General features: G+C 37.5%; 1 protein-coding gene and 1 long non-coding RNA gene across 2 annotated transcripts; one reads left to right on the forward strand and one right to left on the reverse strand.

Annotated features, from left to right (window-relative positions):
* Positions 1–251: 251 nt before the first annotated feature.
* LOC117282600 lies at positions 252–4,745 on the reverse strand. Its single transcript, XR_004513402.1, has 2 exons — positions 4,617–4,745; positions 252–1,584 (listed from the first exon to the last, which is right to left on the reverse strand). It is a non-coding gene; the product is annotated as an uncharacterized LOC117282600 (long non-coding RNA).
* A 452-nt stretch (positions 4,746–5,197) lies between these two features.
* LOC111868091 (luc7-like protein 3) lies at positions 5,198–21,190 on the forward strand. The gene is made up of 8 exons (XM_023858476.2): positions 5,198–5,325; positions 5,466–5,711; positions 7,118–7,324; positions 8,342–8,503; positions 10,548–10,843; positions 11,719–11,828; positions 12,144–12,329; positions 20,889–21,190. The coding sequence occupies exons 1-7, from the start codon at positions 5,221–5,223 to the stop codon at positions 12,263–12,265; spliced, it is 1,248 nt and encodes a 415-aa protein (XP_023714244.1). The 5' UTR covers positions 5,198–5,220; the 3' UTR covers positions 12,266–12,329; positions 20,889–21,190.
* The last annotated feature ends 1,195 nt before the right edge of the window (positions 21,191–22,385 follow it).

The following is a 22,385-nucleotide window of genomic DNA, read 5'->3' on the forward strand; positions in this document are numbered from 1 at the left end:
TTGGACAAGCTGCACAACAGAAGTATCGTGATAAATGTGAATCTGATATCAGTAGGCAATGGATGGAAGTTAGCATTAAAACTTTAGCTATTATCAAATAAATAGAATGCATGGATCCTAAGAACCATGTTTCTGAACTTCATTGTATAGTTATGAACACTTGTTAGTTGAATTACATTCCGCAAAATGACTGATTTTGTTGTTAATTATGAATACATTTTATGACTTTTGCTATTGTGATGGTACTGTAGTTTCTACATTCATCTGTTGCAGTTTGTGCATATATAAATGTATAAGTCTTGTTTGTGGTAAGGTTTCAGAAGCTTTGACAGGCTTTTGTGTAACTATTGCACTTGAATGCAGTTTAACCTTTTTTAGGAACTTGACACAAATATCTTTACCTTAGCTATGCATTCCTTACTGACAACAGAGCAGTTGTCATGGGATGTTGCAAAATTTCTCATTTATCTTCCAGGCATTCTATCGACAAGATGTAAACATGCAAAACTACTGCCATTTCTTAGATGTACATGTGATGAAATACTCTTGCAACCAATTCGGAAAACTTACCACTTTCTTTTTTTTTTTTTTTAATATTCTGAAAATACATGACCTGACAGGTTTGCCACATAAAATAAATACTCATATGTAAAGGGGTTAAGTGCCTTTTTGGCTGTACTTTAATGTTTGAGACTATGCAGTCATAAGGTATTAGATTTATCCTTGCTTTAGCACCATTGAATAGGGGATCTGACTATATTTTAGGTGTTCAGGACTAACAAAGTGTTGCAGGATTTTGTTAGAGCCACCATGTTAAATTAAAAGTTTCTGAAAAATGTTTGTAGCAGATGGAATATATGCTGTCTTTAGAATCTCAAATACATATATCTAAATGACTCACATTGAGAATCTCAAGTTTTATATATCTTTTGCAATACATATTGTCAATTTACAATACAGGGTGGCACAAAAGTAGCAATACAGTTAAAGTTTTCAGTTGCCATTGCAAATGTTTTCTTCCTGGGTTTATGGGGCCATTAGTGAGTAAATGGTGTTGTGATCTATATGTGAGTGTGTCCATGAAACATAAGCACTGTGTCAGCAATTTTCATTGGTTTGAATAACTTTGAAATAGTATGTGTAGTGTATGTAGTCTTAAAAATGTAGTGCTACTTTTGTGCACTCCAGTAACCTGGCAGGAAAACATCTGAAATCATAAGAGTGCGCTAGATCATGTATGAAAGGTACTGTAAGACACTGAAATATTTATGCGCAGAAATTTTTAATTGTGCTTAGTAATTAGTTTTGTAAGTACATAAATCTGGATTTGTGGTTCTTATAGCTATATTGCATCCACCTTCAGGGCCCTACTAGCCTTATGTAGAAAATAAAAAAGTTGATTTGGTATAGTAAAATATAAGCATTTCCACCATTTATTCCTGTATGTGAACTACTAGAAGGTAGGTAAAAGTGTGTAAACAGCCAAAGGATATAACGTTTAGCACACGATAATGTGGCAGTAAATTTGTGGTGTTGGAAGGTTCCAGCAGTGGCCCAGCATGAGAAAATTACATCAGAAGCTTTCTGAAAAGGACAGAGGAAAGGTTTAAATACTATGTTTTAGTGCTTCAGGAAGGACACTGTTCATTTTAGAGTAACAGTGTTCTGCTGAATTAGACACATCTAGAAATTTTAGACTTTTATTATACCCATGCGCTTCACTATTTATTCCTGATATTTTTATAATTATTCAGTGTTTTTAGTGACAGAATACTTTAAATTTATGAAAAGTGTCTTTGAGTTATTGCAATTGTTACTTGATAATTTAAGTTCCCTCTGAGATAATATACGTAAAAGAGTTCATGTTGATGTAGATGCTACCGCCTGACCTGTGATTGTGTAACTTATGAAGCAATACTTTATTTATTTTTTGTCAATTAATACAACAATACGAAGACTTCATTTTATAAATTAGTAGTCAAACGGTGGTTATAGTTGATTTAGGGATGTGACAGAATATGTACTGTGGAAAAAGCAACATTCCTAGTTACTGAAGAAAGCAGTCTTCTGGGATTTGGCACCATGTATATGTGGTGTTAACCGACGTTTCGGAGGAACGTATCGCCTCCATCTTCAGGGTAGAAGGAAAAATATAAGAAATCCGCAAGTGAAGGGACCGTGAGAACCGGTAAAAGTAGACCAGTCTGCTTCTACCCTGAAGATGGAGGCGATATGTTCCTCCGAAACGTTGGTTAACACCACATATACACGGTGCCAAATCCCAGAAGACTGCTTTCTTCATAGTCACCGCCATGAAAGCCTAAAATCTTACATTCCTAGTTACTATTCATTTGGAATGTCTTTGAGGGTATTTCATACCTTGAGTAGGGAACCTTATGGAAGAAAATTCCTGTGTTCAGTGAATTGCCAGTATAGCAATTTTCATTCCCATCAGCTGTTGAAAATAGAATGTAGTCACACATAATTACAGGGTTTTTGGACTTTTACCATCATCCGCTATTCTAGAAAATAGAAAATGTTTTGGAAACTGGATCTTTTTCCATCATCAGGTGGGGGGGGGGCACTCAGTCGGGCCCCTTAGAAAGAGCTAATCTCAATCACTGGAGTCCGAGTATGTCTCCCCCCCCCCACCTGAGAATGGAAATAGATCCAGTTTCTGAAATGTCATGTTTTCTATTTCCTAGAATTTCGGATGATTGAAAAAGTCCAAAACCCAGCAATTTATGTGTTATACATCATCAGAACCCTTTAGAATCTAGAATGTAGTCATTTTATGATGATGTGTGACATGCCCTCAAAGATGTTTTATGTACAGTTTAATTCTGCCTGACTTGTGGCATATCACATAATGATAATATATTGTATCCTTGTTTTATGTATATTTTGTACATGTTTACAAATTGGAGCCATCATGACGCATGGGTTAATGGTGGGGCTTGTTCCGATATATTTTGGTATAAATTATAGATATTTTTACAGAGTACTGGTAGAAAGATCTGGAAACAAATTAGTTTAAATTCTAGATATGTAGATGATTATTTTGTTTGTATATAATTATTATATATGTATATATTTTTAATGTATTGTTATTGCCCATGGCATTGAATATTATATTTGTTGTGCATTTAATTTAACTGATTTTGGAAGGCATGAACAATGAATATTTCCAAAGGTTTGCCTATTTCTATCAGTATGTACTTATTTAAAATTAAATAAAACAGTTGTCTCAACTAAATTCTTGCAGCCTGACTTTGAAGCACTAGTATTTTTTATTCTCCATGTATATCCCCATGAGCTGTGAGTTTTCGCAGTAGTGAATATTTAGATTGTGGTCTTGTGGTATTATGGCACCATGTGGTGGTTATCAGTATTTTGGAACTGTGTCTCCACTGACCGCAAAGATGGAGGCAACAGATTTCTTCAAGTCATTGCTGCTTAACTTCCAGGCTGCATGGTATCACATCCAAGAACACTATCTTTACATTCACAGCTGTGAGAACCTCAAATCACATCAATATCTCTGCCCAAGGAGAGCACCTGGATGTGACCTAATGTTCTCTTATTTGTTGTTTACAACAAAGATAAATTCAAATTAAATTCTGATGTCTATAACATGAATACTAGACAAAAATATAACTTCCACCTACCCTCATCAACTTTATCAGTATATCAAAAAGGAGTCTACTTTACTGGCATAAAAGTGTTCAACAATCTGCCACAAAGTATTAAAAACTTGGGCAATGATACTAAAAAGTTTAAATCAGAGTTAAAGAATTATCTACATGCTCATTCCTTCTACTCTTTAGATGAATACTTCAATGTAAATAGAGAATGATGTAAAATTAAGTTATATTAATTTTTAAGCTAAAATTGCCTGTACTTATGTATGTAACCTTTTGACTTGTTCTGTATCCAAAGGTACTAACCTACTTAGGATTTATAGAATGTAAATAAATTCAATTCAATTCAATTCAAAGAAAGGTGAAGAAAAGGCACTGTCCATCTAACAACTATATGCAATGCAATTATTAGAACAGGATATTTCCAAGTTCAGTGGAAAGTCATGGAGATCATAATGATCCCAAAACCTGGTAAACTGCTAGAGGAAGACAGCTCATGCAGACCAATCAGCCTACTCCCGACAACGAGCAAGATCTTCGAAAAAGCTATGCTGAAGAGGTCCTCCCAGACCATAAGTTTGGATTCCAATAGAAACTCTCTACCCTAGAACTCACTCATGATGCTGAGCCCTTCTTGAGAAGCTGACAATTGTGCAGCTACTCAAGAACTTCCCAGCATTTTATGGAACCCGAAGGTTCATTACCATGTTCACAGGAGTCCTCCAGCGGTCCATATCCTGAGCCAGATCAATCCAATCCATACCACCCCATTCTATCTCACCGAGATCCATTTTAATATTCTTACACCTGTACCATAGAACAAGTACCCAAAATAACGGAGATAATGAACGGAACCTTAGAAAAAAGAACAGTACCGAACGGCCATATAATTTCAGCTATGGGGGGGGGGCCTCCAATTATATCGTAATCCTCATGCGCTTGCAATCCAGACTCTCCAATCCATTCTGAACGCACCTTGATACATAACCACAGGACCCATTAAGATCTGTAAATGAACACTGTGCTCAGTGAAATAAAAATAACTGACCACCAAATACCAAAAATTAGAAAGTACACTAATGCACTAGCAGTGAACCTACTAGACAAAAGCGAAACTACACGTAGACTGAAAAAATACACCATCCTAACGGGTCCTAACTGTACGGGCGACGGCACACCAAGGAAACTGGCAACTGCAATTACGGAGAACGGTAATCAGCCTGAGTTGAACATATGTTACTGCATGGAGCAGCGATAATTGAGGAAACTGCGTTACGGTTGCCAGTTTCCTCGGTTTCCCCACCAGACATACCTGAGTAAAACCCCAGTACAAGAATTAAAATGATGCATAAGTGGACAAAAATGAGGAATATATGAGTTACGCCACTGGGCATAACTAATTCATGAGCCGGTACTTATTGATTATATACATTTATTGCAAATTTTGCAAATTATGTATAATAAATGTGAAGAAATATGTACACCGTGACTTCTTCGTGAACGCAATATCCTGTTGCTAGGTAATAATCCGTGCTACGGAACGACAAAGACGACAAAGAGAAGTCAGAAGATCGAGAAAATGGCTGTGCTTGCAGCTGCAGCGTTGCTTGATGAGCTTATGGGCAGAAATAGAAACATTGCCCCTGATGATAAAGGAAAAGAGTTGAACTGGGAAGACCCTGAGGTAATTCGTTTACTTGTAATGTTCTGTATTATTATATTGACGTTGTGGTTTTGTGTGTATGAAGGCAGTTATAGCTTGTAACTCTACGGATTCAAGCCAGTAGGGAGCGCTATTAACTTGTAATTTTATTATATTTTCAGTATTGCAAACTATACTTGGTGAAATTTTGCCCACACGATCTTTTCGTAAATACGAGAGCAGACCTCGGGCAATGTGCCAAGATTCATGATGATGAAGCTAAATCTTTGTACGAAAAGTCCCATAGTTATAAAAAACAGCAGTATGAAGATGAATTTATTCGCTTCTGCCAGAGCATGTTGAATGAAGTGGAAAGAAAAATCGTCAAAGGAAAACAGCGGCTTGCCCTTATTGGAAAAGCTGATGCTGTGAGTATTAATGTTACGAGTTTTAGCTATCGGTGAATATAGAATTATGTTACTACACACTTGTTCATACAATATTTTAGTAGGAAAAGTGAAATAAAATAGCTCTGTAGTCTACATTCCATATTTTTAAAACAGTAAAAGGAAGTTTATGTGATGACCTTGCTATATATCACCCCTCCTGTTGCAACAAATTACTCTCAGATGATTTGTTGGACGCGGTGCTTTGTGTGGAGTCTTTGGTGTATGAAATAGTCAATATGTGGTAAAAGGATAATAGATGGTAGTTCTTCTCAAAGTTGCATTGGTATATAAAAAGGAGGGGGCGGGCGACCTGTAGCTTTATTTCCCTGTTTGGGCATGTGGGGTTGTGTCGTTTTTCATCAGTTTTATTGGGTACAAAATATGATCTTTGTCTCTGTACCATGCCATTTTCCTGGATGATTTTTGATTACATAGTGCTTCTTTGGTGTTTGTACGTGGTTGCTTTGTTTCAGAGGAGGTAGAAGCTTTATTTTATACCTTTACTTGAATTTTTTGTGTGAACATAGATAGTTTGAGTGGAGTGCATTGTGGGATATAGCTGGTTGTTTGAATCTGATGAAGCCTCTGCTTTGTTTTGTTGATACATTTCTTTTCAGTGCTGCTCAGTCTTAGTTACTGAATGTCAGGGGGAGGGGAAGGGGGTTTGGTTATATTAGGGACGTTTCTGTGTGGGATAGCTCATCTGATGTTGAAACTTCCTTGCTTCTGCCAAAATAAGTGGGAGGGAGTTTGATGGGGTAACACACACACACACACACACACATATATATATATATATATATTCCATCTTAACGATTTTGTTATTTTTTAACTTAATTGGAAGAAATTTTCAGTGGGTTGTGTTTTTTTGTTATTGTGGGAACCAGTTTGTTAGGTTTAGGAGTTCACAAACAGTAACTGTTAAGGAAGAAACAATGTATTTTAAACTAATGAGAAATAAGAATGAATTTGAAGTAAATTAAAATGTAATCTGGAATATTGTTTTTGCGTACTTCAGTTCATTGGGGAGTTGGTATAGTGATCAGCTACCGGCTAGGTGGCCTGTGTTCGATTCCTGGCAATGCAAGATTTTTTGCTCTTCTCCAGAGCATCCAGACTGACTCTGGGGCCACCCAGCCTCCTATCCAATGGGTACTAGGGGCTCTTTCCCCAGGGGTAAAGTGGCAAGGGCGTGAAGCTGACCACTCATCTCCATCTAGTGCCAAGGTCAAGAGCACGTGGAACTGTACCTCCACTTCCCCATATGTCTTTGTGACATAGTGCTTCATTAACTAAGCAGGAGGGAACTTTTCCTTTTATTTTAACTTTTTTTTTTTTTTTGGAAATTATCTTCCTTTTCTGTCTATAATATTTTGTTGTTACAGATATCTCTTTCACCAGCTCAGACACAAAGAAATGAGGAGCAGATAAAGTTTTTAACAGAGAAGATTAATAGTTTGGTTGATGAGGCTGAGCAGATGGGGATCCAAGGGAATGTGGAGCAGGCACAGGGTCTGATGAAGCTGTGTGACCAGCTGAAAGAGGAGCGAGAACAACTGCGTGGCAACAACGAGAACAGTCACTGGCAGCAGGTGAACATGTGATGCTTTGTACCGTAACATTTGATATTATCATTTATTTGTGGTTTATTTGATGATTGTTTAAGTAGATGACATGAAATGGTAGGATGTTTAGTGAATTATGAATCATTAAAGGTTGTGTAAGACAGTGGTTCTGGCCTAATCTTAGATACTGTGCCAGAATTTTCTGGGAGGGGCTGAAGAGAACCAAGAAGTCCTCATTGTCCTTGAGATTTGTGCCAGGAACCACTCAGTGACAAAGCATATTTTTCTGCTCAAACTGACCTGTGTGTTAATAACATTATGTTTTGTTATAGTTCAGTTTTCATTTTCTCATGCACATTACAAGAACATGCTGTCATGTTTTGAGCCCCCTCCCACCTCAAATTAAAAAAAGAGTGGTGTTTGGAATGCCATTTGTCTATTTTTGAATGTATGGATATGCATCTTGACATCATCTATCAGCAAAAGTTGGCACTAACTTCAACAAGCGGCACTTGCTTGATCGGTATTGTTTGCTTGCGGACAAAAACCATGGAGTTTTTATGGATATGCATCTCATGCCTGAACAGTTGAATGGATTTTATTCATGTTCAGTATTTAAGAAGATGTGTGTTATAGGTCAGTGCCTGTTGAATATGAACATTGTAGCTTCAACAAAAAAGAAAAATGGCACCCAGCTCTGTAAGGTACCCCCAGGATGTTTTCAGGAGCATTTCCAACTCCCAAGATGGTGTGTTCTGGAAACTGCCTTAAACATTTTTGAAGGCGTGTCATCATGGCATATAGTTATGTCATCATTACAAAGTTCCCAGATTCTGTATGCAACATACGATGGGAACGAGAGCCCCCCACTGCACTGGAAATTAAGTTGAGCGCACAGGACTTCCATAACAAGGTTGCCTGCTCAAGATATAAGGCATGCTCACAGATGTTTCAGTCAGGCAGTAATGTCAGTATTGTGACGTGTGCATTAATGCGTTGTTATAATCTAAAGTTATTTTTACAACTTCTTGCTCCATTTTTTAGACTGCAGAACTAGCAGCTGCCCAAGAGAAACAGATGGAAGTGTGTGATGTATGTGGGGCATTTCTCATTGTTGGTGATGCCCAGCAACGTATAGATGATCATTTGATGGGGAAACAACATGTCGGCTATGCTAGGTTGAAAATGGCCATGGAAGAATTGATAGTAAGTCTAATTTCTTCCTCAAATGAAATCCACCTGTAGTTAAGAAACCTTTAGGCTTCTTTTATTGAGTTATTCCTTTTTATCATAATAAAATTGTATAATTTGTGTATGCATGTCTTTATGTAGTAACCCAGTGTGGCACAAAAACTGGCTTCTCACTGTAAAGGTCCAGGTTCAATCCCAAGGAATTACGAGTGGTTCTAGTGCAGGTTTTGCTCTGATCACTTCATTTCTTCCTAGCCACACAGTATGTGGAGCACTTGGTCTGACATCACCCCAAGAATGGAAGAAAAGTAATTCTGGAGTAGTAAGCTATAGAATGAGACTTGTTCTGATGTGTATTTTAGACTAAAGGGATAGGACTTTCAAACAAGCGGAACAAATTTGACAACTTTCATTAAAATTAGTGGCAGGATCAAGCAGTTCAGAAGTTACTTTGATGCCAGACTTTGACATGACAGCCATGAAAACTTGGAATTGAACATAGATTTGTTAAATTTTGGATGGTTGTAGTCATATAACATGTAGAATTTTTTAATGGTTTGAAGTCAAGTTTAAACTACAAAGACAAAACAACTCCGTCCAGTGTGACTGTTGAAGTTTTTACTACTTGAAAGCTTAACACCCTTACATGTTTCAGTCCCTATAGACCATCATCAGAGGGACATGGATACTTTTTTGGAAACTCTATCACAATGGGTGTTTTGAGTGTTAAAATACATATACATACAGTGTTTGTAATGCACAATATATACAAAATCCAACTTTTCCACCACTACAGCAGCTTTCTTGGTATACTAAAGTTTTTAAAACTTTGTTATTTAAGTTAAAATTTATAAACCAAGTAGGTTCGTGTCCTTTCTCCTATTGTCTTTCTTGACGGGGCCTGAACTTGTGCTGCCTGTCTCTCTTGAGAAGGAGATTCTTGGTATCGTTCTGTGTTTGTTCATGGCTTGCACAGAACAAAACAAAAGTCTTAAAAACTTTAATATACCAAGAAAGCTGCTGTAGTGGTGGAAAAGTTGGATTTTGTATATATTGTGCATTACAAACATTGTATGTATATGTATTTTAACACTCAAAACACCCATTGTGATAGAGTTTCCAAAAAAGTATCCATGTCCCTCTGATGATGGTCTATAGGGACTGAAACATGTAAGGGTGTTAAGCTTTCAAGTAGTAAAAACTTCAATAGTCACACTGGATGGATTTGTTTTGTCTTTGTAATTGTTAGTGTGACGGACCAGAATGAAACAAATCAAATTCAAGTTTAAACTATTTTACGTGTATTGTTATATTTTTCCCTCTGATAATGAAATTAAAAAATGTGTTGTGTTCCATAGTTTATAAAGTTTGTAATCGTGTAGAAAATTTTGTATCCTGGTACAATTTTTAATGTTACTCATGAACTAGGAACCCAGTGGTTGGAGTCACTTTGAAACAGTTTGCCTGTAAAGTTTACTGTTGTCTGGGAAGTGATGCTGTGTTGTGTGGTTGAAGTTCACTGATGTTTCAGAAGCACATAATGCCTCCATCACCAAGACAGAGCTCTGCTTGCTGGTTTCTTGCATGGCTTATTCTTTGACCTTGAAGATGGAGGAATTATGTCCCTATGAAATGCCAGTGAATTTAAATCAGAGCACATGGTATAACCTCCAAGAAGATTGTAATTTTCATAGTCTCTGCTGTGAGAACCTGTTAAATCGAACATTTTACCTAATAATCAACTGTTACACATTATTTTAATAGTGTGTGCATTTGGAGAGTGGGTGTGGGAAGGGGTTTTAGTCAAAAGAAAGCCCAAAGAGTATCATGGTGAAACTTCATAAGCCAAAGATGGTATTCAAGAAATTGGCAATATAAATTGGTTTATAGTTCTGTAGCACGCCCGTTCATGTTATTCTTCTGTTGAATATGTTAGGTAGCTACTTCTGGTTATCATATACCTTATACTGGCTGGAAGGTGCATCTTCTTTGTATGCTGTCCAATTTCTGTAACATCATTGCCAGCTTTCCGCATGTATAATCCTTTTCTTTATTAAAGAATAATCGCCAGAAGTCACGTGATGACAAGGAGCGGAAAAGAGAAGAAGAGCGCCGGGAACGTGCACGTTTGCGAGAAGAAGAAGAACATAGGAGAGACAGAGAAAGAGACAGGGAAAGAGAAGAGAGGAGAAAGAAAAGAGAAGAGGAAGAAAGACATAGGAACCGACCAAAACATAGATCCAGGAGTCCACGGACACATCGTCGTAGTTCGAGTCGTAGTCGAAGTAGTACAAGAAGTAGCCGGGATAAGGATTATAACAGAAGAAGTGTGAAGAGTTGCGAGGAAAGAGGAAGGTGAGTAAATAAGTCTGATAAGTTCATTATCAGCAAATGAAGACTGTTTAAATAAATAGTATCAGTATTAGAACACCACTCTGTTTCTGTTAGTGCCTCCTCCCCGTGGTGCATGGTGCAGAAGACACTTTGTGTTGTTATTGGTCAGTGTGACTGTAGAATTCTTTTCATCTTCGAGCACCATTTCTATTTTATACAGATCCATGTACAAAAAGTCTCCATTCTCTTATTATCACAATCTTCGCATTTTCAGTTTCTTGCCAGTTCTGTCCTCTCTTCTTGATGTCTTCCAGTTTCTCACTAAACCATCTTATTCTAGTACACCCCACAGACCTCTTTTATTTAACTTTTAATATTAATGTTGTCAGTTTCCTTCTTTGTTATGTTTTCCTTTTACTTACCCAAGCCATTGTAATTGTTTCTCTTCTGACTCTGTTAACAAATAATGAGTTCCAGTGTTATAAAAGTTTTGTTTTTAATTCCACTTTTTTTTTTTTGTTTTTCCTTCACTGTTTCTAAAAATTTTATATCGATATCTTCGATTTTGCTATTGTTTCTCTTTGTAATTGCTGGTATCAGTTTAAAATATACATCATAGATTGTGACTGCAACGTTATATGTGATAATAAAATTTCCCTGAAGAAAACTGGTCACAATTGGTTCTTAAAAGTAAGTTGCATTCTCAACTGCAGTGCATGATGGTACATCTTCCCTGACAGCTTGTAGGTGTCTTTGACATGGTTAGAATGAGCCATACGTACAGTTTTTTTTTTAACAAATGGAAGCATGATTGATTTAATATTAATATTGATTTACAGTGCCAAAAGTTCAAAATTATTATTGTAGCATAAATCCAATGTTAATTTATATTGCAGGTCCTCTCGTAATAGCCGCAGTAAGTCAAGAGACCAAAGTCGAGATCATAGACGGAAAGCTGGTGATGAGCATGATAGGGACCACCATCGAAGGTCTAACAAGGATCGGGGTAAGCAGTCAAAATATTCATTGAAATCTAATGCTGAAGGTCAGACAAGGTTTTTGAATTCTTAGGGTTGGAGTTTAGTGATGAAATAGAAAAAATGTAATTTTTGCATTCATCACGTTCTTAATGAAATGTCATTAAAACATACTCCACATTAATGCATATATGTTATATTACCTTAAGTTATATTAACCCTTTCAATGCTAGGTCTTTTACTTACGTGACCAGACCAGAGCAGTTGCTTGCTGGCATTTCCCTGCACTATTCGTGGCACCATAATATTCTTGCACTATATGTATATTTGTTGACATACTGTAGGTTTGAATGGAGATTATGGCCGTCGTTCCTCGCCAAGTCAGCGACCCTCTAGTCGCCACCATCAAGACCCTAAGGCAGGCAGGAGCAGTGGTGGTCGAGAGGTGGGGCATGGAGATGAGTAGCCAGTTCGCTCACCCACGTCACAGGCACCCACATTTAGAATCAGTGAGTGACACTGGTGTACAGGTATGTCATATTGTTTCATGGGGAAAAGTATACTTCTGTTCTTAATTTTATATTTATCCCACAGATATGAACATTCCGAGGTAAGTGGCATATATCCCATCCCCTGTACACTTCTCGACTTTGAAGCTGGAGAATTTTGTGACTTTTGTGGCTGCGGACCCCGGATGCCAGTTCTTCTGAACTAGTTTTTATCACTTTCTGTGGTAAAGTTTTGGGTTTCTGACAACAGCTAGCATATAGATATAAATGTTTAAATTGATAAACATTTATTCTGATTGCTTCGTGAAAAGGTCTTTTGGTGTTAGCTTATGACTTGAGAAAGTAAAAATAAAATCTTCACAATTGTAGTTATAACGTTTGTGTTAATGAAATCATTGCATAGCCTTTAAAGCTTAATTTTGGGTCCACACATCATAGAAGCAAACTGTAAAAGACACATGAAGTACAGTTGATGAAGTTTGTAAAACTGTACAGCTAAAATTTTCTAGGCTTCAGCATAGCCACCAGTTTTTGTGGTACATTAGTCAGTATTATTTTTCGGCACATTGGAAAATTTTTTAGTTAACGTGTGGTGGATTCATGATTTCCATCTTGGGGTCCTGGCCCAAAGTGCATTTATCTGAAGAATTTGGTTTCGATGAGTGAAGAACAGGTCTAACATAGTCCCATGAAGTGAACTCTGATGCTGTTGATGTCAAAACCTAAATGTTTTCCAGTACCAAATTATATTCTAGAATAATGGAATTTAGTAGTTAAAATTTACCTTTCTTTTCTCTCAAAATGTTGATGGAAATGGTGAAGAATGCGACTTGTTTTATTCTCTGCTCTTATCTTAGACGTTACTTATCTGGCAGTGTATTATTGTGTGTGAAGTTGGTTATGCATTGCTGTGTATCATGGTGTTAAGCATTTCTTAATGTAGAGAACGAAATGCCTATAATTCTGTGAAGAATGACTTGATGCAGGTACCACCATTTTGTTCCTGCTGTTTGTGTGTTGGAACTCTTGCGTAAACATAGGGGATGAGTAGGAATAGATGGTATAAGTAGGGTAGAGCTGAGCTGTCCCCATATTTAAATGAGCATTAAACCATGAAGGTGTATAGGGGAGTGGAGGTATAGTTCCTTGCTATGTTTTTGTTAGTTGGATGTAACTGGTCAGTGTCATGACCTTGCCTGTTTACTCTGGGGAAAGCCCCTGGTCCTCACTGGATAAAAGGATGGGTAGGATCCATTGTCAGTTTGAACGAGGTGGTGAAGTTTGTGAGTTTTATGTTATACAGTAATAGGATCTGTTAGATAGAGCTAGCCTCAGTCACTAGGACCAGTACGATTGAGGCTAACAGACACCACTGCATATGTACCTCCCCAGTTTTTCACTTGAATATGAATGGATGCAGTTTCTGAAATGTTGTGTCCTTGTAGGATGTTAGAAGATGGCCAACGTGTAGGAGCTGAGTAATCCTTAAGGTAATACATCATTGTCCAAACCCTTTAGAATTGGTACAGATATTACGTTTTTGGACATTATCCATTGAATGCTAGAAATACATCATGAAAGATTGTTCGTTCCAAGCATGCTGCTTTATTAGTAACGCCCTGATCTGTGTGGGTGTTGCGGTTTTTAACTCAAGTGTCCAGAGCTGGTCCACTTAGTATGTGGCATACAAAGAGTTAATTATTTTGAATAACATGCTTTAGTAAGGGTCTTGTATGAACAGAAAATGAAGTTACTTGTGGACTGATATATTCTATCCATTATTTGGATAAAGGTATGTTATGTCTTGTCTGGGAAGCTTGCAGAGGAGAGGCTTGTGTGTTCAGTGGGGTCTTGCAGTTTGATGCTCCTAGGGGTCAAGTTTGAAGAATTGAATACTAATGCTGATCCCGTGTGAAGGCAGTGCCGAATAAGCCCTGCAAGTCATAGGAGGTGACGAAAAGGGACGTCTCGAATCTGAGACAGTAAAATATGGTCACAAGTCCCACCAGACTTGGACTTGAGGGCTGGCGAGGGCCAGCAGCAATTATAAATGAGAATCATCCTCTCATCAGAGAGAGCGCCCCACGTCAAACCGGAAGCCCCAGATGGGTGCTTTATTCCAACACAGACTGGCAGACTGATTGTCGGTCGTAACATAAGACTCGACTAACATTGATCAGATCTAGAATGTATTTACATATGTAAATGTTGCTTCACAGTGAATAAATTGGCATGAAAGTGACTGTAATAAGTTAACGTTGAAAGAACCATATGTATGGTTTTCTGTTTATTTCTCTTATATAACGTTCTTTCTTCTGTTATCTTGGCTGCAAAAAGTAGTAGTGTGCTAGCCAGAGGGTGGGTGGAGCCACTATCAGAAGAAAGTAACATATTAATATAATTTCATAATATATGTATATACAGATTTTAAAGTCCCTTTAAACAATCAAATCTGCATCTCTTCTGTCTGGTGAAAGAAGTATTTTCTCTGTACATATATATTTGAATATCTTGCCAGTGTATGAATACTGCAAGCTTGTTGAAAGTAGGATCAGTAACTTTCTAATGATGCACCCACATTCAAATAATAGATGGTCTTAGTAATGGCTTCTGAATCTGTGCATAATGATTTTAATGATGAAATTCCATTCTTCACGAGCTTTATGGGCTGTTTATCTACATTACGAAAGCTCAGATGTATACTTTCCATATTTCATCAGAGCAAAACACAATGGCGTAATGTTACACTGTGCAATGTGTCGGGTTACTGTAAGGCAGTTTAATGTAATTCATTGGTAGCTTTGATTGATGGTGCACCATTTACTCCACTAGCGATGCATACTTCTGCTCAGCCTGCTTGTGATTGGTTGGTTTAGAGCGTGCCGGTGTTTACAACAGGATAATGCTCAGTTCCAGGTGACCCCTATAGCTAACTTAGTTTAAGGCATCTCATTAATTTTGTTATTGGCCCTTAATGAGCAAATTAAAGACAGAAGTGATAAATAATTTTGAGGATTTCATATGTAAATTGAAAGCATAAAAGTTCTATGTAATTTGGGGTACCTTCGAAGTCTCAAGTTTCATTGTAGTTACTTGAAAGATCAAAAGTGTGTACACATGTTTCTGTTTTATGGTATAAAGATTCCTGTCTTTTGGGATGTGATACCTTGTAGTTTGATAGATAGGTACCAGTGTTTTGAATGAACAGGCTGCCCCATCATTGGGGCTTGCTGCCATGAGAATTGAGATATTGCATTTTGTTTGAGTAGTATAGGACAGCAGACCACCTCTGTGGTCTAGTTGTCAGAGTTCCTGGCTACAGATCCAGAGGTCATGGGTTCGATTCCCGGTGCTACCAGATTTTCTGAGAACTAGTGGGTTTGAAGCGGGGTCCACTCAGCCTCGTGACTATAACTGAGGAGCTACTTGAATGGAAAGCGGCCTCCGTAGTCTAGGGGTAACGTTCCCACCTCATGACTCAAGGTACGCGGGTTCAAACCCGTTGGAGGTCATGGAATTTTTAAGGGCGGAAAAATTCAGGGAACAAGTCCTCCGGGAGGGACTTTAAGCCGTGGGTCCCGTGTCGTAGATTTACGGCACGTAAAGGAACCTCATGTCTCTAGGAGACCTCTGAGCTAAATTTGGCAAAAAGTTTCCTGCCCAAAGTAGTTTCCAATGCCTCCGGTAGATGGGGAAGTATTAGGTACCACTGCCAGAGGAGGGGGGACCTCTCTGACAGAAAGGGACTAACTATTAGATACCACTGCCAGTAGAAGGTTGGCACCTCGCTGGCAGAAAGGGGCTAATAGCGAGCACCAGTACCGATAGGGTATGGAGACAGTAGAAATTAAAAGGGGGATGCACAATGGACCAATAACTGGTCTAAGTGCATGGGGAAACCCACCCCCTCTATATACTTAGTACTCAATAGTAAATACTTGAATGGAAATAGTGGCTCTGGCCTACAAAACCGAGATTAACGGCCATTGGGATCTGTTGCGCTGACCACGTGGCACCCCTATATCTGCAAAAGTTGGCACTAACTTCGCCCACAAGTGGTGGTCGCTCGGCCAGTTGGTATAGTTTGCTTGCGGACTAAAGGCCACGGAGTATAGGATAGCACTAGATAGTATATGAAGTATACGTAAAGGTAACAGTTTGAAGATTTCAAAATGATTATTTGTACATTTTTTCTTCATTAAAATGTGTGTGATTTGTGGTTGTAGAATTGATGCTTTGTATTTATTGTTCAGGTTTTTGGTCAGTACTGTACCAATCATCAGTTCCATTGGTAGTTTGTACTGATTTTTTGGAAAGTTCATAGTGAAAGTTGCAAAAATGTGTCTGTTGGCATCACCATGTCTGTCTGTCTATGACAACTCTTAACTGCTGAATGGATTTTTGTCAAATTTATTGTTGAGAAGTTTGCTAAAGTCTGAGAATACATTCTGATTTTGATTAAAACCAAACATTGTTAACTGACAAGAAGACATATCTGCAGTTCTGCATACATAGTGAGAACAACTCATGTTAATAAGCTAAATATTTATTGTGCCAAAAATGTTTTGCACAAAAGTTCTGGGGAGAAGTGATGCACGATCTCTGTGCCTAGTACACTTTTTCCATCTTACAGTTTTCATGATAAATGAAAGGAAGTAAACACTCCAGAATTGCTGCTCTATTTGTTGTGCAGGTCCCAGCTTTGTAAGATTTGAGGCTTTCACGGCGGTGACTATGAAGAAAGCAGTCTTCTGGGATTTGGCACCATGTATATGTGGTGTTAACCGACGTTTCGGAGGAACGTATCACCTCCATCTTTAGGGTAGAAGGAAAAATTTAAGAAATCCGGTTCACACGGTCCCTTTGCTTGTGGATTTCTTATATTTTTCCTTCTACCCTGAAGATGGAGGCGATACGTTCCTCCGAAACGTCGGTTAACACCACATATACACGGTGCCAAATCCCAGAAGTCTGCTTTCTTCAGGTCCTAGCTTGTCAGCATTTCTGCCACATTAAAATGAAGTGAGAATGTTCTTCTGCATTCCACTGAATTTGATTTTTATTTTTCAGCATGTTTACATTTTAGGTGGAGAATGTTTGAAATATATCTTATTGAATCAGTGATAAATGTAACATTGGGCTGTAGGTCTTGGGGACATGATGCCATGTCATCTGGTGGATGGTTGCCAGCAGTATGGAAGAACCTACCTTCATCTTCAGACTACTACGTCTGCACTGAAAATGGAGCCAGTAGGTTCCTCTGAAAGTAACCATGTACTAGACTAAATGGCATCACATGCCAGAAGACGAACCACTGTGGCAACCAGAGCTCACTTGCCAGTAGTTACCAAATTAGATAATTGTAATCAGTTGTTACAGAAACCTGAGACTTGATGAAGGGATTGGTAATTTTTCAGAAAATTCCCACTGTAACGTAACAGTGTCACTGATGGGAGACAGTATTTAAATCAGCTGTTTTTGCTTGGTTGCTCTCCCCTCCACCCCTTTTTTTCCTTTTGATTGGTAACATTTTAAAATGCTGAAATGGAAATATATGTGATACAAAATGCTTGCCATTCTTGTTGAGGGGTGTTTGAGAGTTTTTTTTTTTTTGATGTTTCAGGTTATTGCTTTTGAATGCTGAAGTAACTTGAAAATAATAATAAATCTTGGCTATAGCTCGCACATCCCTAAATTTTGTGTTTGTTTTACTGCAGCTTAGTGTTTTGGGGTAGATTTTGGTATTTTAATTCCAGCATTGTAGACAGTCACTCTCCGATAACAGTACGTCTGCACTGGGGGAAGGAAAATATACAGCAACATTTTTCCCCAATGGTGTGTTAATGATGGATCTCTTTAGAGGTATTTATCATTGCAGGATCCCTTCATTTGTTATGCAGATTGCAAAATAATTATTTTTGACACACACAAACACATTTGTCCATAGTTGACTGTGTATTTGGGTATTTATTGAACTCACCTTAACTTGGCCAGGGATTATACTTTTTTTTACAACTATTTTGATTTTGATTATACAAAGAAAATTTCTCCTATAATTTATGCTCCCAGGAGTTAATATGGATGTGTTTGAGGACCCCAACATTCATTGAAAGTGAAGTTACACTTACAACAATGCTTGTTGGCATGATATGGCAGTGAAACAGTATGTGGTCTGTATATGCCATTAATTTGTTTGGTACTGTGTATGACAGAATAATACCTTGTCAATGTTAAAAATCTAAGTGGGGAATGTAATTAAATAAAATTATAGGAATATGAGTAATGTGGCCTTTTTATGTTCTTGAAACTTGTGTTTATATGTCATAAGTCATAAATGTGTCTCATTCATTTTGTGGGTCATCTTTATAGTAATTTCTAAGAGGACTTAAGAATCTCACATAACATGAAGATTTCTCTGGTCAGTTAGTTAAAAATGGAGCACATTTTGAAATACGTCACTGTCCAGTTCTCATCAGTTGCATTTAACACTGCAAACTGTTAAGACAACAGGATATGGTGGTATGAGAACTGTTAGACAGTTCAGGACTTCGAGATCAGAACATTTTCTTGGCCAAGTTAAGTATGTTGGCAGTAGCAGAATGTTGTTCATTTTAGATGGACATTTGCTTTCTTCTTTACATATATAGAGTGTGCTTACTTCAGAGTGAAGTAAATTTCACCTTGCATAACATTAAATCCAGTAAACTGATTTTTTAAATTAGGATTTACAGAAGCAGTGATTTTTAATTCACTTATATGTGCCCATGACCACTTTTATTAGTGTGTGTGTGAAATAATAGTGTTTTGTTTTGAACTTAAGAGTTAAGTGGAAACACTTTCATCCGTTAGTATGTTAAATTTCTGTGCCATTCTTTGATAAGGTGTTTGAATCTGTAATGTATAGTCACAGTAAAGTACAAAATGAGTAAAGCTGTGATATAAAATTTCAAAGTTGTAAGCTCTAATTAACTTCAAAGGTAGCACAATTGATATTGTCACAAATATGAGTGACTTTAGATGGGGTTTGGCGAATGGATTTACTGACCACTTTTACACACCATTCTGAACTACAAGTAATTACAGCATTATCGCTGATTTCCACACTTTATAAACCACTAGCACACACTAAGTCTTCTCAGTCTTCACTAGTCATATCCTGGTAACAGATTTTAACACAGTAATTACAACAGTCTCACTCTGACTACAGCACATAAACTCTTATTTTCACAGCTGTACTCTTGCAGCTAAATCTTTTCTTCACACCCAGACTTTTAACTCTCAACTAACTTATAGTTCCATCTTCTCAGCCTCCCATGCAGAGCCCAACTGAACTGCAAACCCACAACTAACTTTATCACCTTAATCGTATTCCTTATAACCCCTTTGCATGGACTGAATAGAAAACACTGTTCCCAACAGTAACTCCATTGTAGAGGCGTGTGTATTGATCCGTTGCTCAGAAACACCACTCACTTTATCACCTTAATCATATTCCTTATACCCACTTTGCATGGACTGAATAGAAAACACTGTTCCCAACAATAACTCCATCATTGTAGAGGCGTGTGTATTGATCCGTTGCTTAGAAACAGATTGTATAACACCGTTGTACTATTGTTGTATGCATATATGTTGCGGATGTTAGCATTGGCCACTGTTTACAGGGTCACCACTTATCAACAGGTCTATACGCCACAGTATAGACTGAAATGTCACATCACACGTGGAAAGTTCATTAATTTGGAAGTGTCACCCCCCCCCCCCCCTTTTTTTAANGTGGTGATGGTGATACCTGTTACATAGACGATGCACCATATGTGTGTGAAATATTCACATAACTCAGATGATACATTTTCCCATGAATAATATATAATTTACTTTTGAGAACTGTAATTTTAGCTGAAAATTACTGTTGTCTGGGGTTTAATGTTATGTCTTTGGTAGATAGGTATTAACATTTCAGAGGAACCTTCTGCTTCCATCTTCAGGGTAAAAGATGGAGGGAGGTTGCACATTCCTCAGAAACATTGTTACCTATCTACAAAACTACAGGGACTGTAATTTTTATCCAAGTGGCTGCTACCATAGGAACTTCAAATCTAATATAATTTTACATGTTTTGTGTGGGTTTCCCACATTTAGAGAGTAACGTGGATTGAAGTGAGGAGATCAAAGTGCTGAGTATAATATCTGAACCAGAGAGAGAGAATGAGAGTGACAGGAAGTTCATAATCTGTGGGCCAACTACATCATCATGTTTTGAAGGATGCATACTTGAATTGTGTGTATTCATTACACTTAAAACATGTGAAAGCTCCTGGAAGCAGTTGCTTTAACATTTTTAATTATTGTGAAATACTCAGGTCTTCAATACATTTTTTATATTTCCATTTTATCTTGTAGGAAAAGTTACATTGCCTGATATGAATAGGATAAACTAGCCATTTAGATAGTGCATTACACGGAGAATGACTAAGTCTGTTGTCCCCACCTGTTCCTGAAGTAAGCACATGATTGTCCTCCAGAAAAGGGTGTAATGTTGTTTCAGCATGAAATTATTTTTATTTTGAATCTTTACAGCTTTGTAATTCTGGTAGGTGATGAGCCTTTTTGAAGAATCGAAGTCAAGTTCACACCAACAACATTTAACTGAATTGACAAATACCGCTCTTCCGATCTAAACTGCGATTTTGGGAATGCAACTGGAGTCAAGATTTGGCATTGGCCGTTCATCATCGTTTTGTAAGGTGAATCTAGTATTTAAGCCTTGACATTGTAGATAGAATTCAGATATTTTGATGTGAAGAAAAATTTAAATTTACACATTCCTAGATGTCTTTTTGAAGTAAGTGTAGCAAAATAAATAAGTTTTGTTAGCTGCAGTGCTTGGATGCGTAAGTTTTGCACGTTTTCGTCCTCATTGCAATTGCAAGGAAAGATATCTTCTCTGGCATCTGTTAGGCTATATTTTTTTTTCTTACTCTTGAAATGTTTAGTTGCACCTAGCATACCCGCATAGAACTCAGCGAGTTTGCGTTAAGTTTTTGTTAAGCTGTATTTTATGTTCCAACATTAAAAAATTATAATAAAGCAAATGTGTTATACAAACTTGACTTTGGTGCAACTTTACATCAGGAGGCCTCCCAACAAGAGAAAGGAGGGGAAATGTGTATTCTGCAGTAGAATTCTTTCCTGGATATAGCTTCAAATTTCGAGCTACTTTTGTGATGTCATCATGGAGTTCTTCTTTAAAAGGTATGTTGGAACCCTAGTTAAATGACACAGTAAACTGAATTTTTGATGTAAATGCATATAATAATGATTTAGTTCCATGTTTGGTCCATTCCTATCCCCTTCAAGGTCTGACAAATGACACAGCTTATACTCTAGAAAGATAATGAGAAATCACATGCCTTGAATGAGTGAAGTCAGATTCTGACTTTATACACGGATTCCAGTTATTCGGTTAAACCTGGAAATTTGATGATTCCCTCCCTCCGTGTAAAATAAGATGTCTCATGTTTTCAAATAACAGATTTGTAATGGATAGTTTCTTTGATGAAGAGCAGATTGACATGGGCTTGGTGTTTGATTTTGGCACTCGCTTATTTGACCTCAGAGACCGGTACTTCTTTTGGCTTATTTTTGACTTCAATCACTTCCAGTGATTGAGACTAGCTTTTTCTAACGGGCCCAACTGAGTAGGTTTATCCTTCCCTATCCGCCTGAAGACGGAGACAGGTCCAGTCTCCGAAACGTCGTGGTCTTTTGTCTTTTACATACCAGACGATGGGTGAAGTCCAAAATAAGCCAAAAGAAGTACAGTATACACCATCATCAGAATCTTTTCAAGTCTATCTCAGAGACCAGATTTTTTCACTGGAAACAGCATTTGCTTTTCAATTTGCACCATTTGTTTGCCTAAGCAGTACATTAATAACATTTGTAAACATTAAAATTATTTCAGAATAAATTTGTCATTAAAAATGTGGTGTGCCACAAACTTGTAAGAAGAAGAAGAAAAAGACAGTGCAATGTAATGAAGTAAGGAATCCGAATTACAGTTCCCCAAGATAA

Source organism: Cryptotermes secundus, unplaced genomic scaffold, assembly GCF_002891405.2.
Source record: "Cryptotermes secundus unplaced genomic scaffold, Csec_1.0 scaffold1361, whole genome shotgun sequence".
NCBI lineage: Eukaryota > Metazoa > Arthropoda > Insecta > Blattodea > Kalotermitidae > Cryptotermes > Cryptotermes secundus.